The sequence below is a fragment of the Oncorhynchus mykiss genome, chromosome 16, assembly GCF_057628025.1.
Source record: "Oncorhynchus mykiss isolate SJ-2025 chromosome 16, ASM5762802v1, whole genome shotgun sequence".
Classification (NCBI taxonomy): domain Eukaryota; kingdom Metazoa; phylum Chordata; class Actinopteri; order Salmoniformes; family Salmonidae; genus Oncorhynchus; species Oncorhynchus mykiss.
This window is the reverse complement of record NC_143037.1, coordinates 49,544,373-49,564,166: the sequence shown is the minus strand read 5'-3', so window position 1 is coordinate 49,564,166 and position 19,794 is coordinate 49,544,373. Positions and strand designations below refer to the sequence as shown.

Here is a 19,794-nt window from a genome sequence, read left to right as displayed (position 1 = left end):
CTCCATCTCCATCTGCCATGCTAACACTGAAGCTATTCAGACACCACCTCTCTCCCCCTTTCACTCCTGCTGTACATCTCTCATTCCAATTTCTCTCCTTTATTCACTCCCATATACTGTCTCTCTCTGCCATCTTCCTTTCCAGCTCTCTTCTGCTACTTGTTTTTATCTCTCGTTTGTTTGCAAGCCTCTGTGAGTCCCAACTCTGACTCAGTGGTGATTTTGGAGATGTTGATTTGATGGCTGTCAACATCAGTACAGGGTAGAGGAGAAGAGGGTCCTTATGTGCTCTGAAGCACTGCCCTCCAGTGATACCAAAGATAAGATGGATGAAAACACACGCACGCACACACACATTTTTTTAGATGCATTTCCACCCTCACCCTCCGCACTGTTACCACATTTTACTGCCATCTACTGCTTTAAGTAGAAAACATCTTCTCAATGAACCTCATCTCATACTCACACAAGTATTGTCAAAATAGATGAGAAAATGATGTAACGTAATATAAATATTTTATTAGCAGTTTATTTTAAGTTTGTTAACAATTTATTGGCTATTATCTTCTTTAGGAAAATGAAAAAATTAAGCATTGAAAAACAAGTTACAACAGTAACAACAACAGTCTCAATAAAAAAAAATGAAGCATTGAAAAACACAAGTTACAACAGTAACAACAACCGTCTCAATAAAAAAATGGAGCTTAACTGGACTGGTTCGGTAGTCATGTGCTGATGTGTAATAATTGATTCATATTCTGGTTAACACTGGAGACGTGCTGTGACAGTTGTGATGTGACACCTCTGCTTTTTCCCCATTGGCATGAGAAAAAGAATGTAAAAACTGTATCTAAAATTAGACAACATCGTAATTTATACATACTCAGTTGCTTCCCTCACAACACTGTTTCAGTGGGTCAGATAATTCAATACATAAAGTGCCATCTCCAAATGTCTTGAATAGAATGTCAATTGAAAGCAATATGTGTCTTCCTTTATTTCGTTTTCAGTCCTTTAACTTGATATATATATTGGTTTATCGCTTATATATCTCAATACCTGGGGATTTAAAAAATACATCTGTACAAAAATATCATATTTGGGCCCTAACTCCCATAACTGGCTTACAACTGTCTGCCAATTGTCTGGCAAAGCAATGACAGATTGATTTAATATCTTGTCCTTTATTTATTCAGATAACTCAATGTCAGGAGTCGTTGGCTGTTTTTACTGAAGATCAATAGACAGGAAAAATACGTAGATGTTTGATCATTTTAGTCATGACAGGGGACTATAACGACACACCCACTACTCATTCATTATCCAAATGCCACATACACAGTATGAGCCAGCTTAATGGTTCAGTATGGGTTTGGTTACCAAGGCAACTGCAAGTTAAGAGTAGTGGTGAACGACTCCGGGATTTTGGGAGTTGAATCCGACTCCGACTCCTGCTATCAGAGCGGTTGGAGTCGACTCTTTCTCGACTCCGACTTCAATTTGAGAAAACACTCCAAAATTAGCTCAAATTAGCTACAGCTGCATTGTCAGAGTGTGTGCGCTGAACTGGGTGATTTATTAGCAATGCATATGGAGCCATTTGACACTATCTAATTACCTAAATATTCTAGGCTTAACCAGTAGCCAACATCAGCCTAGTTCCCACGGCACATCTTTCTGAACGACTCTATGATGTTTTGAAGCATCCGGCTGCAGATGATGTGCGCTGACGCCGTTCCCTCTGGGAACACTAGCTCTGGTCCAGGGAGTAGTGTTAACCACGGTTGCTTGTGCAGCTAGCTAAGTATTTTTTTTATTGTTTTGAACCTTTATTTAACTAGGCAAGTCAGTTAAGAACAAATTCTTATTTACAATGACGGCCTACTAAAAGGAAAAAGACCTCCTGCGGGGGCTGGGATTAAAAATACAAAATCAAATAAAAATATAGGACAAAACACACCATCACAACAAGAGAGACACCACACACACTGTTGGTGTGTACCCATGCTGTTGGTGGCGGTAACATTACAATCCTATCTGGCACCCTTCGACCTCCTGTCTCATCTCGTATCTCTCACAGCGTCAGTGGCGTGATAAGGTATCTGCTGGAGTCAGACCCTATTGGGATTTTAAGAGTCGACTCTGACTCTCTGTGGTCAAGGAATCAACTCTTTCGGAGTCAACTCCCCACCACTACTGAAGAGGGCACGGCACTACTGTAGAATGGATAGTGGCTCTGTTCTTACTTCCAGGAAATAACATATTGACAATATAAATATGTATGCATGCTGTATTACTTTGGTAAGATTTGTTTGATAGAAGGGTTTACCCTGATACTTAACCAATATCACAACATTCATTTCAATAACATGAAATCACAAGTCTATAATATTGATTAAAATGTTGTCAGTAGCCTTTATCTTTTATATGTATTATTGTATTTCACAGTACCAACAATGCGAATCAGGGCTCCATTAAATATTGTATATACAATAGCATTGAGATATGTATTTAATACTATTATTTAGTATACAGATTGCACAAAGTCACGGTCCTCTGAAAGTCATCACAATCAAATTAACACACAGAACAGCATCTATGTCAGAACAGTTGGATGGACAGTAGAAGGAGTCGCAGGTACCATACAATACCACCCCTTCCCTTCACATTCCCTGGGCAAAGTGTAGCCTGGGTGTGTTGCATATTATTGCTCAGTATCATGAGGTATTATGCTGTCTCTCTATCTACAGTGGAAGGGAACTGAAACTCCAATACTTAAGTAGAGTGGCATGTGTCACTACAGCGAGAAAGACCATGCCAGTTCCTAGCAACTGCAGGAGGACAATTCTATTGCAACTCCTGAAGGAGAGCAGAGAAAGGTGCTGTATTCAGAAGGAGGACTAGGGGATTTCCACAGAGGAGAGGAGAGAAACTGATTTCTGTTCCACTGGAACATCTTCAAATATTTACAAGTGGACATTGTCAACAGTAACATCAGTCAGAAACCAGCTGTCAAAAGGCACAAAGAATATTACTAAATAATATGACATATCAAACGCGTCACAATAAAACCAACTGTGTTGAGTATAGTTTAAAAAGAGGGGATACAGTTTGGTACTCTTCTTGATCATGATAACCGTTTCCTCAAACAGCATGTATACTTTTGCTTTGCTATCTATATTCCCGATTCTTCCATGACTCCTCTTCCCCTTCCCCTCCCTCTTTTTCTCGGTTCTCCTGCAAGCCTGTTCTCCTGTATGACCTCAGTGATCCTCTGTTGGCTGGGTTTGAGCCAGGGGCCTGGGAGCAGCAGGGCCGGGGTCCCCAGAACAGACCCCTCTGTGAGGGCCAGCGAGAGGCCAGAGACACTGGCAGCATACACACTGCCATCTGAGTGGCTGGTTACTGACTCTGCATGCTCCAGCTCAGAGGAGGGAGTTAGGAAGGAGAAGGGATCTCTCTGTAGTGGAGAGGCCACGCGAGACTCCAAGGAGAGCAGGTTGTTCAGGGACTGAGACCTTTCTCTCTCCTCATCATTTATCCTCTTCCTCTCCCACTTTATCTCCCTCAACCTCCCATCCTCTCTCTCCCACTCTCTGTCCCTCAATCTCTCACTCTCCAACTCCCTTTCTCTTTCCATGTCCCATTCTCTCCTTTTCCTCTCCCTCTCTTCCACATCCTCTTCCTCCCAGTCTTGCTTGGGCCTGGGCAGCCTTTTGTTAGTAATAGGGAGATAAGCATCTACCTCCTCTACATCTTCTTCCTCCTCTTCTACCTCTTCTTCCTCCATATCCTTCTTCTCCTCTCTTTCCTTCACCTCCTCCTCTTCCTCTGTTTTCCCGCTGTTCTCCCTCTTCCTAACCCTCTCCTCACTCCTGCTTTTCCTTTTTCTCTCTCTCCTCCTCTCTCTCTCCCTCCCTCTCTCATCCCCCCTCTCTGCCTCTATGTGTATGTTATCGTTGTTACGTTTCCTCAGGGCATCTCTGGGTAAACTGTGAGAGCCTCCCTTGTTCCTGTTCTTCCTCCTCCTATCCCTCCCTCTCACCTGAGTCCTCTCTCTCAGGCCGCTACCTCCTGTCTCACTGTCCTCCTCCTCCTGTCTCTCAGGACCAGGGTCTGAATCAGGGCTGTGTCTCACTTCCCCTGCTCCTTCCTCTCCCTCTGAGCTGCTGCTTCTGCCTCTCCCTGACCTGCTTCCTTTCTTCTTCTTTTCTCTCCCTTTCGAAGACCTCCCCTGCTTCTTCACCTTGGACCTGTAGCTGCGGCTCGCCCGGCGGGCCAGGTCTACTGCAGCCACACTCTGCTCCTCGGGGTGCTGCAGTGGGAGGAAGGGGGAGGTGACTCTGCGCTCACGGCCTGATGAACACACAGGGAGGAACCCAGGAAGCAGGGAGGAGAGAGAACACATTGAATAGGTGGAGAAGAGAATAAGGAGAGTTAGAGAAGCAGGTGATGTTACATAACCACTGTAGAGGAACTCCAGAGTTCACTGGGAATCCTTGTAAGAATCTGTAGCTGTATGTGTGCAGGTTGTGTTGTCTCAACAGCTGCTACTTCCCTGACCTCCAGGTAACCCTGTGTTATAACCATTACAGTATATCAACATTGTGCCCTCTCATGCAAATGTCTCCTGCATTGATGAAGCGTAGAGATCACTAGCTCTCTTTTGCATTGAGCAACACTTAGAAGATTCTAGTGGCAAGGTTGGACACAAATCAATTCAACCAAGGGATATTGTTCTCATTGACTTAACTGGCATTTTTTGGGGGTTAAAACTAAGGCTTGAGTCATTAGTTATAACCCTGTCTCAACATTTCAGCATGTGGATGATCATGGTCTCACAATGACAGTGACACAAGGTATTTTCAACAACGAGAACAATAGAGACAATATTAAAGACAACAGTAAAGACAACAGTAGAGACAAGATTGGGATTGAGGAGGAGAGGAATGTAAGGAGACAAGTAAATGGAGGACTAACAGGAACGATTACCAACCGCGTGTTCTCTGTCCGGCCGATGACATAGAAGCAAGGCTCGCCTAGCTTGGAGTTGGTCATACATAGAGACAGACTGGACAGCTCCACTGACAGGGAGAGAAGAGGAACGGAGGAAGAGCAAAGAAGAAGAGAAAGATGTGGAGTAAAATAAAACAGGGAAAAAAGACAGGAAATAAAGAGAGAGCAAAGGAAAACGTGGTGGGGAGGTAAAAGGGAAGGTAAGAGGGAAGGTAAGAGAGGGTTCAAAGAATGAATCACAAGAAAAGGAGAGAAATAATAAAAGGAAAGCCCCAAAAAGAGAAAAAAGAAAAGCATTGTTAGTAATTTAGTAGAAGGGAAAGAAGTTATACACCCAAGACACCCAAGAGAGATATAATACAGCCAAGAGAGATATAATACAGCCAGAGAGATATAATACAGCCAGAGAGATATAATACAGCTTAGAGATATAATACAGCCAGAGAGATATAATACAGCCAGAGAGATATAATACAAGCAGAGAGATATAATACAAGCAGAGAGATATAATACAGCCAGAGAGATATAATACAAGCAGAGAGATATAATACAGCCAGAGAGATATGATACAGCCAGAGAGATATAATACAGCCAGAGAGATATAATACAGCCAAGAGAGATATGCAGTGCCTTGCGAAAGTATTCGGCCCCCTTGAACTTTGCGACCTTTTGCCACATTTCAGGCTTCAAACATAAAGATATAAAATTGTATTTTTTTGTGAAGAATCAACAACAAGTGGGACACAATCATGAAGTGGGACACAATCATGAAGTGGAACGACATTTATTGGATATTTCAAACTTTTTTAACAAATCAAAAACTGAAAAATTGGGCGTGCAAAATTATTCAGCCCCCTTAAGTTAATACTTTGTAGCGCCACCTTTTGCTGCGATTACAGCTGTAAGTCGCTTGGGGTATGTCTCTATCAGTTTTGCACATCGAGAGACTGAAATTCTTTCCCATTCCTCCTTGCAAAACAGCTCGAGCTCAGTGAGGTTGGATGGAGAGCATTTGTGAACAGCAGTTTTCAGTTCTTTCCACAAATTCTCGATTGGATTCAGGTCTGGACTTTGACTTGGCCATTCTAACACCTGGATATGTTTATTTTTGAACCATTCCATTGTAGATTTTGCTTTATGTTTTGGATCATTGTCTTGTTGGAAGACAAATCTCCGTCCCAGTCTCAGGAGTTTTGCAGACTCCATCATGTTTTCTTCCAGAATGGTCCTGTATTTGGCTCCATCCATCTTCCCATCAATTTTAACCATCTTCCCTGTCCCTGCTGAAGAAAAGCAGGCCCAAACCATGATGCTGCCACCACCATATTTGACAGTGGGGATGGTGTGTTCAGCTGTGTTGCTTTTACGCCAAACATAACGTTTTGCATTGTTGGCAAAAAGTTCAATTTTGGTTTCATCTGACCAGAGCACCTTCTTCCACATGTTTGGTGTGTCTCCCAGGTGGCTTGTGGCAAACTTTAAACAACACTTTTTATGGATATCTTTAAGAAATGGCTTTCTTCTTGCCACTCTTCCATAAAGGCCAGATTTGTGCAATATACGACTAATTGTTGTCCTATGGACAGAGTCTCCCACCTCAGCTGTAGATCTCTGCAGTTCATCCAGAGTGATCATGGGCCTCTTGGCTGCATCTCTGATCAGTCTTCTCCTTGTATGAGTTGAAAGTTTAGAGGGACGGCCAGGTCTTGGTAGATTTGCAGTGGTCTGATACTCCTTCCATTTCAATATTATCGCTTGCACAGTGCTCCTTGGGATGTTTAAAGCTTGGGAAATATTTTTGTATCCAAATCCGGCTTTAAACTTCTTCACAACAGTATCTCGGACCTGCCTGGTGTGTTCCTTGTTCTTCATGATGCTCTCTGCGCTTTTAACGGACCTCTGAGACTATCACAGTGCAGGTGCATTTATACGGAGACTTGATTACACACAGGTGGATTGTATTTATCAACATTGGATCATTCAGAGATCCTCACTGAACTTCTGGAGAGAGTTTGCTGCACTGAAAGTAAAGGGGCTGAATAATTTTGCATGCCCAATTTTTCAGTTTTTGATTTGTTAAACAAGTTTGAAACATCCAATAAATGTCGTTCCACTTCATGATTGTGTCCCACTTGTTGTTGATTCTTCACAAAAAAATACAGTTTTATATCTTTATGTTTGAAGCCTGAAATGTGGCAAAAGGTCGCAAAGTTCAAGGGGGCCGAATACTTTCGCAAGGCACTGTAATATGGCCAGAGAGATAAACAACAGACATTTGACAGTTTGAGGAGGATTCTCTAGTGTTTATGCTCAGTTGAATGTCCTGATTCTCTCTAGTCTACCGCCACCTTATCCACAGTCCTCATCCCATTTGGTCTGTTAAAATCATGTGAAACTGAGTGACAGTTTGTGCTGTGGGAGGAGTGTCTCTGGGGTTTTACAGTGCTTCCAACTTCTACCCCCCCGGTCCTTTTCTGTGTCTTACCGTAATCTGGTACGTATCCGTTGCCTTTCTTTAGCACCAGGTGTATGCGGTGTCCTCCCCTGCGTATCTGCTCTACAGCCAAGCTGTGGGTCATCCCTGCTGTGCTGTCCCCGTTGATCTCCACCAACTGATCGCTTACCTACAGCACAGTTACAGCACAGTCCTCAAGCTGAGGTAACTTACAGGGAAACATTAGACACGGCATTCTTTAAAGAGGTACCCTGGGTTGGTCCGACATTCTAAAACAATACGCTCACCTGTATTTTGTGGCTGCGTGAGGCAGGTCCTCCCTCCATCAGTCCCAGTACGTACAGACTCATGTTGTACTCATCCCCCCCCCGCAGACTGAACCCAAAACCTGTTGGGCCGCGGTCTAGATCCACACTGTAATACCTAGAGTCATGCTAAAGAAGAAACAGAGAGAGGGAGAGAGAGAGGTGCATATCAGTCTCTGGAGAAGAGAAAGATACACAGACAGAGAAACGTTGAAAGCGAGTGTCTCTGTGGAAAGGAAGCACTGACCGAGGACATTATACACTCACTCAGACACACATAATGGATGGATGGCCCTCACCTTGGGTCGTGACCTGTGCCCTTTTCTGCTTCTGTAATTGGGGTCATAGTCTGCGGTCTCTGATAGGCTGGATGAGTCTGAGAGAGAGGAGGGGTAAGGTTAGCATGTCAATGAAGACAGAGAGCAAAAAGGTACTGGATGCATGTTCACACAGAGAACATTGACATCTTAGTGACCCTGGGAACTAGAATGGGGAGGAGATTAGTTTATTTTCTTCTTAAATGTGAGTGTATAGGCTGTGTGTGTGTGTGTGTGTAAATATGTGTGTGTATACAGGTGTGTTTCTTTGCACTCACATGTGCTAGGACGGGGGATGATGGTGAGGCGTAGGGTGTTTCCAGCTCGGCGCAGGATATGGGCGAGCTCCCGGTGGGGTAGGGTCACCACAGAACGCCCATCGACCGCCTCCAACCGGTCACCGGGTCGGATCTGACCGCTCCTCGCCGAAGGACTGCCCCGACGCACCGTCACGAACCGGTGAGGGAGGAGCGAGGCGGCTGGAGAGAGAGAGAGAGAGAGAGAGAGAGAGTGAAGTTCCATAGTTCCACCATCTCATAAACCCCTAATTAGTCCTGTATCATACAGGATCATACAAGAGCACATGTTCCTCAAACCTCAGACACCAAACCATTGGTTGAAGTACAATGCTGCAGTAGAGACTTGTAGATACAGTAGAAACTTTAACACTTGAAGAGAGAGATTGACACTAACCTGTTTCTCACCAATACTTGTATTTTTGTTTGAATTGGTTGCTAAGTAGAGTGAAGAGCTATTGAGTGAGGTCATCTAAAAGGGACACGTGGGAACAGAGAGAGGGGATCTAAATCATCCTGGTTCGGGCCAGAATCCCTCAAAACAAGCTGTAATTAAGCCTATGCTGTTTTTGGCAGGGTTATATAATAAATGACTGCACTTACTCTGTGCACTCTCTCTCTCTTCCCATCTCCAAAGCTCTCCTCTCCTCCTTCATTTCCCCATCAATCAGCCTATCCCTCCATCCCCCTGACACGCCAAGGACAAGTTTTTGTCCTTCTTCATTTGACAACATTTTTAAGTGCGACATGTCTTCTAACTGTGTGTGTTTCAACCTTTTTTAGTACCAGAGACAAGCAAACAGTATACATAATGTAACAATTCCCTCGGTCCATTTCGCTATCCCAATACTGCAGTCCTTTTCTAAACTGTAGGCAAGAAATGTGTTGCATAATTAGCCTACTATTAGCAAAGGACAGTAACCTGGTCTATACTGACCTATTTAAATACACTCTCTCTTTCATACACACACACACACCAAACCACACACTTTATTCAGTCTATGATGCTTGTGCTTGCTTGACATTTTCCCTGACTGTGAGAAGAACACTGTCCAGCATTTCCCAGCCCCACCTCCCTCAACTCAGTTTACAAAACATCCCTCACACTGCATTGACTCACCCTCACTGTCATGCACAACATCAGAGACACAGACTGCAGCTAAGGTGGCCCATGGTGTGTGTGTGTGTGTGCTTCTCTGAAAAAATGTTAGATCATAACTGAGGATTGACATGGGAAATGGATAATCGTTATACATTGTCATGTCTGTTTCCATGAAAAATGCAATCTCAACCCTACAAAATGAACCAATATTGTTAAAAAGTATGACGCAATAATTCACTGAAATTAAGAAAAGGAACGCATTGGCTTCATTCATTAATCTCCTAAACTAACTCAGCTAAAAGACTAGTTAATAATGATATTGAGAGGCTAGTTAAGGATCTTACCTGACACCCTAGACCCACTCAAATTTGCATTTCGCCCCAATAGATCCACAGACGATGCATCGCCATCGCACTGCACACTGCCCTATCCCATCTGGACAAGAGGAATACCTATGTAAGAATGCTGTTCATTGACGACAGCTCAGCCTTCAACACCATAGTACCCTCCAAGCTCATCATTAAGCTCGGAGGCCCTGGGTTTGAACCCCGTCCTGTGCAACTGAGTCCTGAACTTCCTGACGGGCCACCCCCAGGTAGTGAAGGTAGGAAACAACACCACCACTTCGCTGATCCTCAACACATGGGCCCCACAGGGGTGCATGCTTGGCCCCTTTCTGTACTCCCTGTTCACCCATGAATGCATGGATATGCATTCCACCAACTCAGTCATCAAGTTTGCAGACAACACAACAGTTGTAGGCCTGGTTACCAACAATGACGAGAGAGCATACAGGGAGGAGGTGAGATAACAGGAAAATAACCTCTCCCTCAACGTCAACAAAATGAAGAGGCTGATCGTGGACTTCAGGAAACAACAGAGAGAGCACGCCCCAATCCACATCGACGGGACCACAGTAGAGAAGGTGAAAAGCTTCAAGTTCCTCGGCGTACACATCACCGACGATCTGAAATGGTCCACTAGCACAGACAGTGTGGTGAAGAAGGCGCAACAGCACCTCTTCAACCTCAGGAGGCTGAAGAAATTCAGCTTGGCCCCTAAAACCCTAAAAAACTTTTACAGATGCACCATTGAGAGCATCTTGTCGGGCTGTACCACCGCTTGGTATGGTGACTGCCACAACTGCAGTGCTCTCCAGAGGGTGGTGCGGTCTGCCCAACGAATCAACGGGGGCACACTGCCTGACCTCCAGGACACCTACAGCACCCGATGTCACAGGGAGGCCAAAAAGATCATCAAGGACATCAACCACCCGAACCATTGCCTGTTCACCCCGCTAACATTCAGAAAGCAAGGTCAGTACAGATGCATCAAAGCTGGGACCGAGAGACTGAAAAACAGCTTCTATCTCAAGGCCATCAGACTGTTAAATAGCCATCACTAGCCGGCTACCAGACGGTTACTCAACCCTGCTGTCCAGTTGAAGTCGGAAGTTTACATACACCTTAGCCAAATACATTTAAAATAATTTTTTCCACAATTCCTGACATTTAAGTAAAAATTCCCTGTCTTAGGTCAGTTAGGATCACCATTTTAATTTTAAGAATGTGAAATGTCAGAATAATAGTAGAGAGAATGATTTATTTCAGATTTTATTTATTTCATCACATTCCCAGTGGGTCAGAAGTTTACACACACTCAATTACTATTGGGTAGCCTTCCACAAGCTTCCCACAATAAGTTGGGTGAATTTTGGCCCATTCCTCCTGACAGCTGGTGTAACTGAGTCAGGTTTGTAGGCCTCCTTGCTGGCACACGCTTTTTCAGTTCTGCCCACAAATTTGCTATGGGATTGAGGTCAGGGCTTTGTGATGGCCACTCCAATACGTTGACCTTGTTGTCCTTAAGCCATTTTGTCACAACTTTGGAAGTATGCTTGGGGTCATTGTTCATTTGGCAGACCCATTTGCGACCAAGCTTTAACTTCCTGACTGATGTCTTGAGATATTGCTTCAATATATCCACATAATTTTCCTCCCTCATGATGTCATCTATTTTGTGAAGTGCACCAGTCCCTCCTGCAGCAAAGCACCCGCACAACATGATGCTGCCACCCCCGTGCTTCACGGTTGGGATGGTGTTCTTCGGCTTGCAAGCCTCCCCCTTTTCCTCCAAACATAACGATGGTCATTATGGCCAAACAGTTCTATTTTTGTTTCATCAGACCAGAGGACACCAAAAAGTACGATCTTTGTCCCAATGTGCAGTTGCAAACCGTAGTCTGGCTTTTTTTATGGCGGTTTTGGAGCAGTGGCTTCTACCTTGCTGAGCGGCCTTTCAGATTATGTCGATATAGGACTCGTTTTACTGTGGATATAGATACTTTTGTACCTGTTTCCTCCAGCATCTTCACAAGGTCCTTTGCTGTTTTTCTGGGATTGATTTGTACTTTTCGCACCAAAGTACAGTCATCTCTAGGAGACAGAACGCGTCTCCTTCCTGAGCGGTATGACGGCTGCGTGGTCACATGGTGTATATACTTGCGTACTACTGTTTGTACAGATGAACGTGGTGCCTTCAGGCGTTTGGAAATTGCTGCCAAGGATGAACCAGACTTGTGGAGGTCAACAATTGTTTTTCTGAGGTCTTGGCTGATTCCTTTTGATTTTCCCACGAGGTCAAGCAGAGGCACTGCTTTTGAAGGTAGGCCTTGACATACATCCACAGGTACACCTCCAATTGACCCAAATGATGTCAATTAGCCTATCGGAAGCTTCTAAAGCCATGACATAATTTTCTGGAATTTTCCAATCTGTTTAAAGGCACAGTCAACTTAGTGTATGTAAACTTCTGACCCACTGGAATTGTGATACAGTGAATTATAAGTGAAATAATCTGTCTGTAAATAATTGTTGGAAAAATTACTTGTCATGCACAAAGTAGATATCATAACCGACTTGCCAAAACTATAGTTTGTTAACAAGACATTTGTGTAGTGGTTGAAAAATGAGTTTTAATGACTCAAACCAAAGTGTATGTAAACTTCCGACTTCAACTGTACATGGAATCACTGGTCACATTAACAATGGAACACTAGTCACTTTAATAATGTTTACATACTGCTTTACCAATTTCTTATGTTTATACTGTATTCTATTCTAGTGTATTTTAGTCAATGCCCTACGATATTGCTCATCCTAATATTTATATATTTCTTAACTCGATTCTTTTACTTTAGATTTGTGTGTATTGTTGTGAATTGTTTGATTTTACTGCACTGTTGGAGCTAGGAACACAAGCATTTCGCTACACCCGCAATAGCATCTGCTAAATATGTGCATGTGACCAATAACATCTGCTAAATATGTGCATGTGACCAATAGAATTTGATTTGATTTGAAAAAGCTTCTTACGGGACCATCTGCCAACCTCCTTCCCTCCTCTGTCTCCCTCCTTCCCTACTCTGTCTCCCTTCTTCCCTCCTCCCTTTCTCTCTATCCCTCCTCTCTCCATCCTACTCGTCTCCCTCATCCTGCCATACAGTAACACCCTCTTGCCTGCCTCCGCCGTCTCACAAAGCTCCCCTCTCTCTCTCCTAGGTGTACTGGGCTGTGTGTGGTGACAGCTGGCTGTCCTGTGTTGCCATCCTCATTATATAACCAATCAGACAACATCAACACCCAGAGACAGATACTCATGCATCAGAAATGCCACACTCTCTCCCCTTTCCTTCTCCTAGTCTTAGTATGAAAACCATACAGTACACTAAGTACTTCCTGATCTGTCCCATTGTTGCTGTACAATCAACAAGAGTGTAATCCCAGACTATGATAGTCAGGCAGATGTGGTGTGCAGAGGATCCCATCCGGATAATCATTGTTTTAAATGAGTCAAAGGACTAAGTTCTCTCTCCAGATCTGAGTACAATCTGGGTGACCCAGGCATGAAACTGTAATCAGGTCAAATCAGAGCAGAGTTTTATAAGATAGTGTTATCATGCATAATGCATCAGCAATATGCACGCATGCACGCACGCACGCACACGCACACACACACACACACACACACACACACACACACACACACACACACACACACACACACACACACACACACACACACACACTTCCTCTGGCTCTCCTTGTTCTACTGTCTGTCAGGGGTAATCCCACTGCAGTAAAGTATGCCCAGTAGCAGAGCAGGCTGACTGTGACTGTGACGCGCTGCATTGATCACCGCTCAGTACTGATAACAGTACCTCTACAGCTCCCATGCATCAGACAATCAGGCAGTGCAGAGATCCCTCCAGCACCGCAGGCCGCATATAGAGGAAATGTGTTAAAGCCAGGAGAGGCAGTGGGCACGTTACATGCTTGCTAATGCTATTAGCACAACTGATAACTAGCATGATTGCTACGCAGCTACGTCAACAGATGTTACTATTAAACCTGCTACTGCCATTACTACTGTACTACCATACCTGCTGGCTGCTACCTAAGCTGCCACTGTTAAACTGCTAACACTACCACTACTGTTGCAATTACTAATGTTACTACTACTGATTATTTTACCAGTAACATAACAACTTGTAGGATTACATCCTAAAGGTACTGCTTACAGTATTACCATGAATGGTTCAAACGCCAATGGTGCCCGAGGAAACAAAGGACGAGAAACATATCGCAGCTGTTGAACTAATTGACAGCATCTGGTGCATATCTGTAATGTTAATTTAAATGAAACAAAATTCTCTCTCTCACACACACACACACACACACACACACACACACACACACACACACACACACACACACACACACACACACACACACACAGTGTGACAACTCGAGCAAAGCATCAAACTTTGACAGACAGCATTCAACCAGAAACCAGAAAGCCAAAACACTTGCATATGAATACCACCACTATCCAAAGCTAAGTGCATTAAACGTAAACTACGCAACATAATTACGTTTGGAGTCCTTGACAGTTTTCAAAGCAGACTGTAGTCTTTCCAACATGACTCTTTGAATAGCATACGTAAAAGAAAATCCTGAATTCCTTTAAAACAGCCTGGAGATGCTTAGATCCAAATGCCTGGGAGTGAGATCAATAGGAAACAATTAACTAAAACATATCCCTGGTGTTTCTCCGCTGAGGAAAGGTTCAGCGTAGCGTCTCACTGAAGTCAGAGAGAGGGCAGAAGGGAGGGAGAGAGAGAGAGAGAGAGAGAGAGAGAGAGAGAGAGAGAGGAGAGAGAGAGAGTTTTAATCTTTAGAGAAACCCGACTGAACCCTTTTACTGCAGAGCGAATGGGTGTGGAAAGCGATAGAGGGGGCGGGTGCTCACGAGAGGGAGAGTGAGGTGAGGTATATAGAAATGAATAGATTATGGGAGGAGCGAGATACAGAAAGAGAGAGGGAGGGATGGAGAGGGAGAGAAGAGTTATTGAGATAAGACAGGGGTGAAAAGTGGGTGAGAGAGAAGATAATGGAGCGAGAGACAGCCTTTGTCCTGTCGTGGCGAGAAAACGAAAGACCTACAACCTTAATCCTGCTACGACAACATTCATGTATGGTAGCTTAGCCCATAAAGAAAACTGAACTGCATTAGAGTTGAATGGTCAGAGGGGCAAATACAAAGAGAGGAGAGAGGAGAGAGCAGTGAGATAATTAATCACATGGAATGGATAGTATACCGTGTTATCATTTACACCAGGGCTCTCCAACCCTGTTCCTGGAGAGCTACCGTCCTGTAGGTTTTCACACCAATCCTCATCTAGCGCACCTGATTCTAATAATTAGCTGTTGACTGTGAATTTTCTGTTGATTTCTGGGAGTCCCTACTCCCTAAGTTGTTGATTTGTTGTGCTTGCAAGTTAGCTAGCAGCAGTTCTCAGCTGTTAGGGGTTTCTTACTGCCGATAAAAAACGATGAATGCCATCATTTCTACGAGTCATTACTGAATTATTTTATGGAACAAAGCAAACAGCAAACCTTGTAAACAATTCATGGTAACCTGGTAAACATTTCATTTACACCTGGTGTTTATTTGAAACGGGCGTTTATTTGCTGAAATGTGTGCTGTTGCCTGGCTATTAAAAGGGACAGGTGGCTATTTGAGACTCGCCATTTAACTGAAGTTTTACGCTATATAATTAGTGCCCTCTAGCTAATAGCTAATCAGGTGGGATGTTTTCCCCTTCACAGCCATAATGATTACACAAACTAGCTTCATTGATGAGACAATCTACTTTTTTTTCTCCTCACAAATATTTTTCTTAATATTAACAACATTTGAAATACATATTTTGATAGACCAAAGTATCAGCTATCACATCATGTAAAGGGAACAACCTACTAATGATTTCATATTTTCCGAAAATCCAAACAACTAGATTTATGTCAACTCCGTCAGACAAGATAAAGGGCATTTCATTTTGACATTTATTGCCCAACAAGTGTTTAACCTTTTCACCCGTTCCAAATATCTCTAACGGTTCCACCAGTGCGAGTTTTCTTTTGTGTGAACGTGATGTCAGAATGCGCTCATTGTTCCAAAATGTGATTGTTACCCAACAGGAAAGTTAACCGGCGTCGACCCTCAAATGATGTCATTGCTACTTCTGTGACTGTCTGAACAATGCATCCAGAAATAAACTGCTCACATTGAGGACAATGCGTTGTAAAGACTGTTTGTAAAAATAAAAAACAATTCTAATGAAGTGTTCTAATCACATCGGTTTGAGGGTACACTGCAGGGACCACTGTAAAACGATCACACCCGTGTGTTTGTACGCGTCACAGGGTTAAAGGCCTTTATGGTTTCATTCTCACAATAGATTATTCAAATATGCAATACAAATCTTCAAACTTCTTAAAGTTTTTATTTTATAGTGCTACATAATGTTCCAGGGCAATTTTTCGTTAGCATTTTGGCATGTTTTCTAGATTCAGAACATAAAACAACATTTATAAAGATGTAGCCCATCAAACACGTCAATAGTTTAAGCATACGTTGCAGAACAGTGATTAAAATGTTTTTTTTCCCCTTCTGAATATTGACAACAACAAATAATTATCTTAAGGGAGTTAGCAATCAGTGACGGAGTTGACAAGCCACTGACGGAGTTGACAACAAATACTTAAAACAGACATATTTTTGCCTCTAAAAAAATAAAAGTTCAAAATAAACATTTGTAAAATATAGAAATGATGTTTTAATCTCCAATTAAAACATCACCATTCTATCAGAGCTTTCAGCAATCTTGACGGAGTTGACGTTAGACAAAATTCTGACAGAGTTGATGTTTTACGGTGTTGACAAAAATTGAATTTGTCTTCTTTATTCAAGTGGTATACAAAGTAGCAATTGTATTTTTCATCAGTGGCTTCATGTCTCTAAAACCTAATTAAAATATTTGAACCAAAATTCATATCCTATCTTAATCTATCAGGCCGATGGAGTTGACAGTTTATGGTCGTGACCATGGTGATTTCAATATTGTTTGTTTTAAATCTATCAAAAGTAGAGAACTTTCCAGACCATGAGTGGTCTTGCTGCACTAGATGTAATGAAGACAAGAAGGGGTCCTTATGGTGTCATGACCCTGCTATTCCTGATTCATTTAGGATTTTAGACAAATCTGACTGAGTTGGCCAAATCCCACAACACATTTTTTAGAAATCACAGTTTTGAGAGAAATATTATTTAAAGTCAGAGAGGGCTATTGCAAGAAACTACAAATATCCCTTTTCAGTTAATATTCATTATTGCCAGTTGTTGAATTTTAAACACTTTTTTGGAGGGTTTGAAATTGGGATCCCTTTCTCCAGATAAGGGCATTTACAGGTATAGAGCCAACGTGGAAATGCATAATATTATTTAGAAAACTCCAAAAGCAAATTCTTAAATTCTTCCAAAAGCTTAAATAATGCAACAAAATCAAAATTGGTTAACTATAAAAAATAAAATGTTCCTACAGGACAAATTGTTCGGAATTGTTCTAACTTTCAAGAATCTCTGTGCTGTTAACTAAATGTGATAGAGATGCAGTGTACTGTGTAGGGTTACAGTAGCATTAAGACTGAGTGTAAAGCAGTGTGTTATCATCAGAAGGTTATGCTGTTAACTAAATGGAGCTGACCGGCTGATTTAGATAAGAGCACTGACACATATGAAACCCTGTGTGGCTTAGGTCCTAATAGTCCTGTGGCATGGGGCTTCACGCTGGATAATCTCACTACCGATTCCAGTGATTTTCATGAGGTGCAGCGAGTTCACATGAGATACACACACACACACACACAAACAAATATTCATCAAATGCACTTGCACACTTGGGCACCAGCACACAAAATATTACACCCTATAACAACAATATAGCACCTTGATACAGACAAGGATGCACGCACACACACATGCACACACACAAGGAAGGAAGCAGCTCAACACCCCAGCTTTAGCATTACGATGATACACGTAGTGCTGTAATGCTGTCATCGGACTGTTACTGTGTTTTCTGACTCCATAGTATATGTAGTGCTGTTCAAAACACTAAATACATAACGAGCAAGATGATGTCATCATGGGACTACTGGGGGTGGGGAGGTCTGTCTTTACGTGACAGAGACCTATGACTCAACATCATGACTCAGTGACTGTCATACAGCCATCATAATATATTCAACATCCTACAGAACAGTATGGCCAATTGGGAAGCTTTGCTCTTCAAGCTGAAGGCCATCTTTTCACTGGGTGACGACATTTATTAAGGGACACGATAAGGGATTTGGTCTGAAAAGGTATGCTTCCTATTTTCTGCAGTAACTCCATTACAATACCTAACCATTCAAGAGAGGCGGGAAATTGGGAGAAGTGAAAGTCATCAATCCAACCAATTAGAAGACGCAACGTGGCAAGTGTTCTGCTACAAATCAATCAGTTCTCACCTTTCCTGTTCCCTACATCCTGTGAAGCGATGACAAATCCGAACCCCTCTCCTGGCTTCCTCCTCAGCTCCACATCAAATCCCCGGGGTACACGGTTCCGTCCCCCTCCCTCCTGCCCTGGTCCTGGGACCACCACCTCCCTGTCCCCCTCATCCTCCATGCCCTCGTTGAGCCAGTCTTTGGGCTCCATGGTGAGGGTGACTGGGACTGACTCCAGGAAACTGGTGCTCTGGACCAGAGAGGAGCGCACCATGGCCGGGGGAGGAGGGGTGGAGGACGGACGGGGTAGGATCAGGACGTCCGCAGGGGGTGAAGGATTGTAGTCAGATGTCACGGGTGGAGGATGGGGGCAGAGGAGTGGTGAGGGGACTCTTTGCATAGAGTTGGGGGAGATGGAAGAACGGTGTGAACCTGAAGAAGAGAAATAACATCACTAAAGACAAAGGAATTCTTGAGAAATGTTTTGAGTCTCTATTCATTACTTGTGCTGAGAATATAGGCATAAATAAAATAAACTCTTGAGAACAATTTTGCAGGAAACTAGCTCATGTTCTTACCTCTTCTGTGAACCAATAAGACCACTTCTCCTTGTTTGGTGTGTTCCTGGAGAACCTGTTGTACCTGGATGGAAAAGCATCACTTTATTATCTCTGATCTAAATGTCCCTATACTTATTCTCCATCTCTATCCTTATCTTCTTTCTCTGCTATTTTCCCTCCTCAGTACCTGTGCAAAGCTGAGACTCTGGACATCTGCTCCGTTGATCTTCATGATGGCATCCCCTGGCTGTAGGGAGGAGCACTGCTTCCTGTCCCAGACCCTCTTGACAAGGGCCAGCCTGCCCCCCTGTCCCCCGGCCGTCACACTGAAACCCATTCCCCCTCCACCCTCACACTGAGCCAGCGCCACTGGCACCAGCTCCCCTCCACTTCCAACCCCAAAGCCACTGCCCAGACTCATCGCCCCGGGAGACGAGATGCTTATGGGGCTGCCGCTGCCGCTTGTATTGCCATGGAAGCCATTGAAGCTGAGGTGGGGGCTGTCAGGGGTGGGAGGGGGTCTCAGCAGGGAGACCTGGGGCCTGATGAGGCGGGAGTACGCCCCTCCACCAGGGGAGGACAAGAGACGGGGTGTCTCTGACTGGGGCATGGGCAGTCTGGACACAGGGAGGGTGGAGGTGGTGGACAGGGCGCTCTCAGACAGGTCACTCTTAGAGGTTCTGTAACGCAGGGGCTGAGGGGGGGTAGAGAGGGAGTTATTGTTGTGGTTACGGATCATGAATCCCCTGCAGAGAATGAAAAGACAAAGAAAGATAGTCAGGGTTCTCCATGAGAGTAAATTACCTCTAAATGACATTGTTTGTGTGTGTGTGTGTGTGTGTATATATCAGT

At 43.6% G+C, this 19,794-nt stretch overlaps 1 protein-coding gene across 2 annotated transcripts in view; it reads right to left on the bottom strand.

Annotated features, from left to right (window-relative positions):
• Positions 1 to 499: 499 nt before the first annotated feature.
• magixb (MAGI family member, X-linked b) overlaps positions 500 to 19,794 on the bottom strand; it is a 49,113-nt gene continuing 29,818 nt past the window's right edge. Inside the window, exons 10-17 of one of the 2 annotated variants that reach the window (XM_036945828.2) lie at positions 19,130 to 19,688; positions 18,961 to 19,024; positions 18,404 to 18,814; positions 8,372 to 8,572; positions 8,076 to 8,152; positions 7,759 to 7,905; positions 7,502 to 7,640; positions 500 to 4,356 (exon numbers count right to left, since the gene is read on the bottom strand). In XM_036945828.2, coding sequence (XP_036801723.2) covers positions 3,176 to 4,356; positions 7,502 to 7,640; positions 7,759 to 7,905; positions 8,076 to 8,152; positions 8,372 to 8,572; positions 18,404 to 18,814; positions 18,961 to 19,024; positions 19,130 to 19,688 — 2,779 coding nt within the window. In that variant the 3' untranslated portion in view covers positions 500 to 3,175. The remainder of the gene's footprint in view (positions 4,357 to 7,501; positions 7,641 to 7,758; positions 7,906 to 8,075; positions 8,153 to 8,371; positions 8,573 to 18,403; positions 18,815 to 18,960; positions 19,025 to 19,129; positions 19,689 to 19,794) is intronic. The other variant, XM_036945827.2, reaches the window with a different exon arrangement.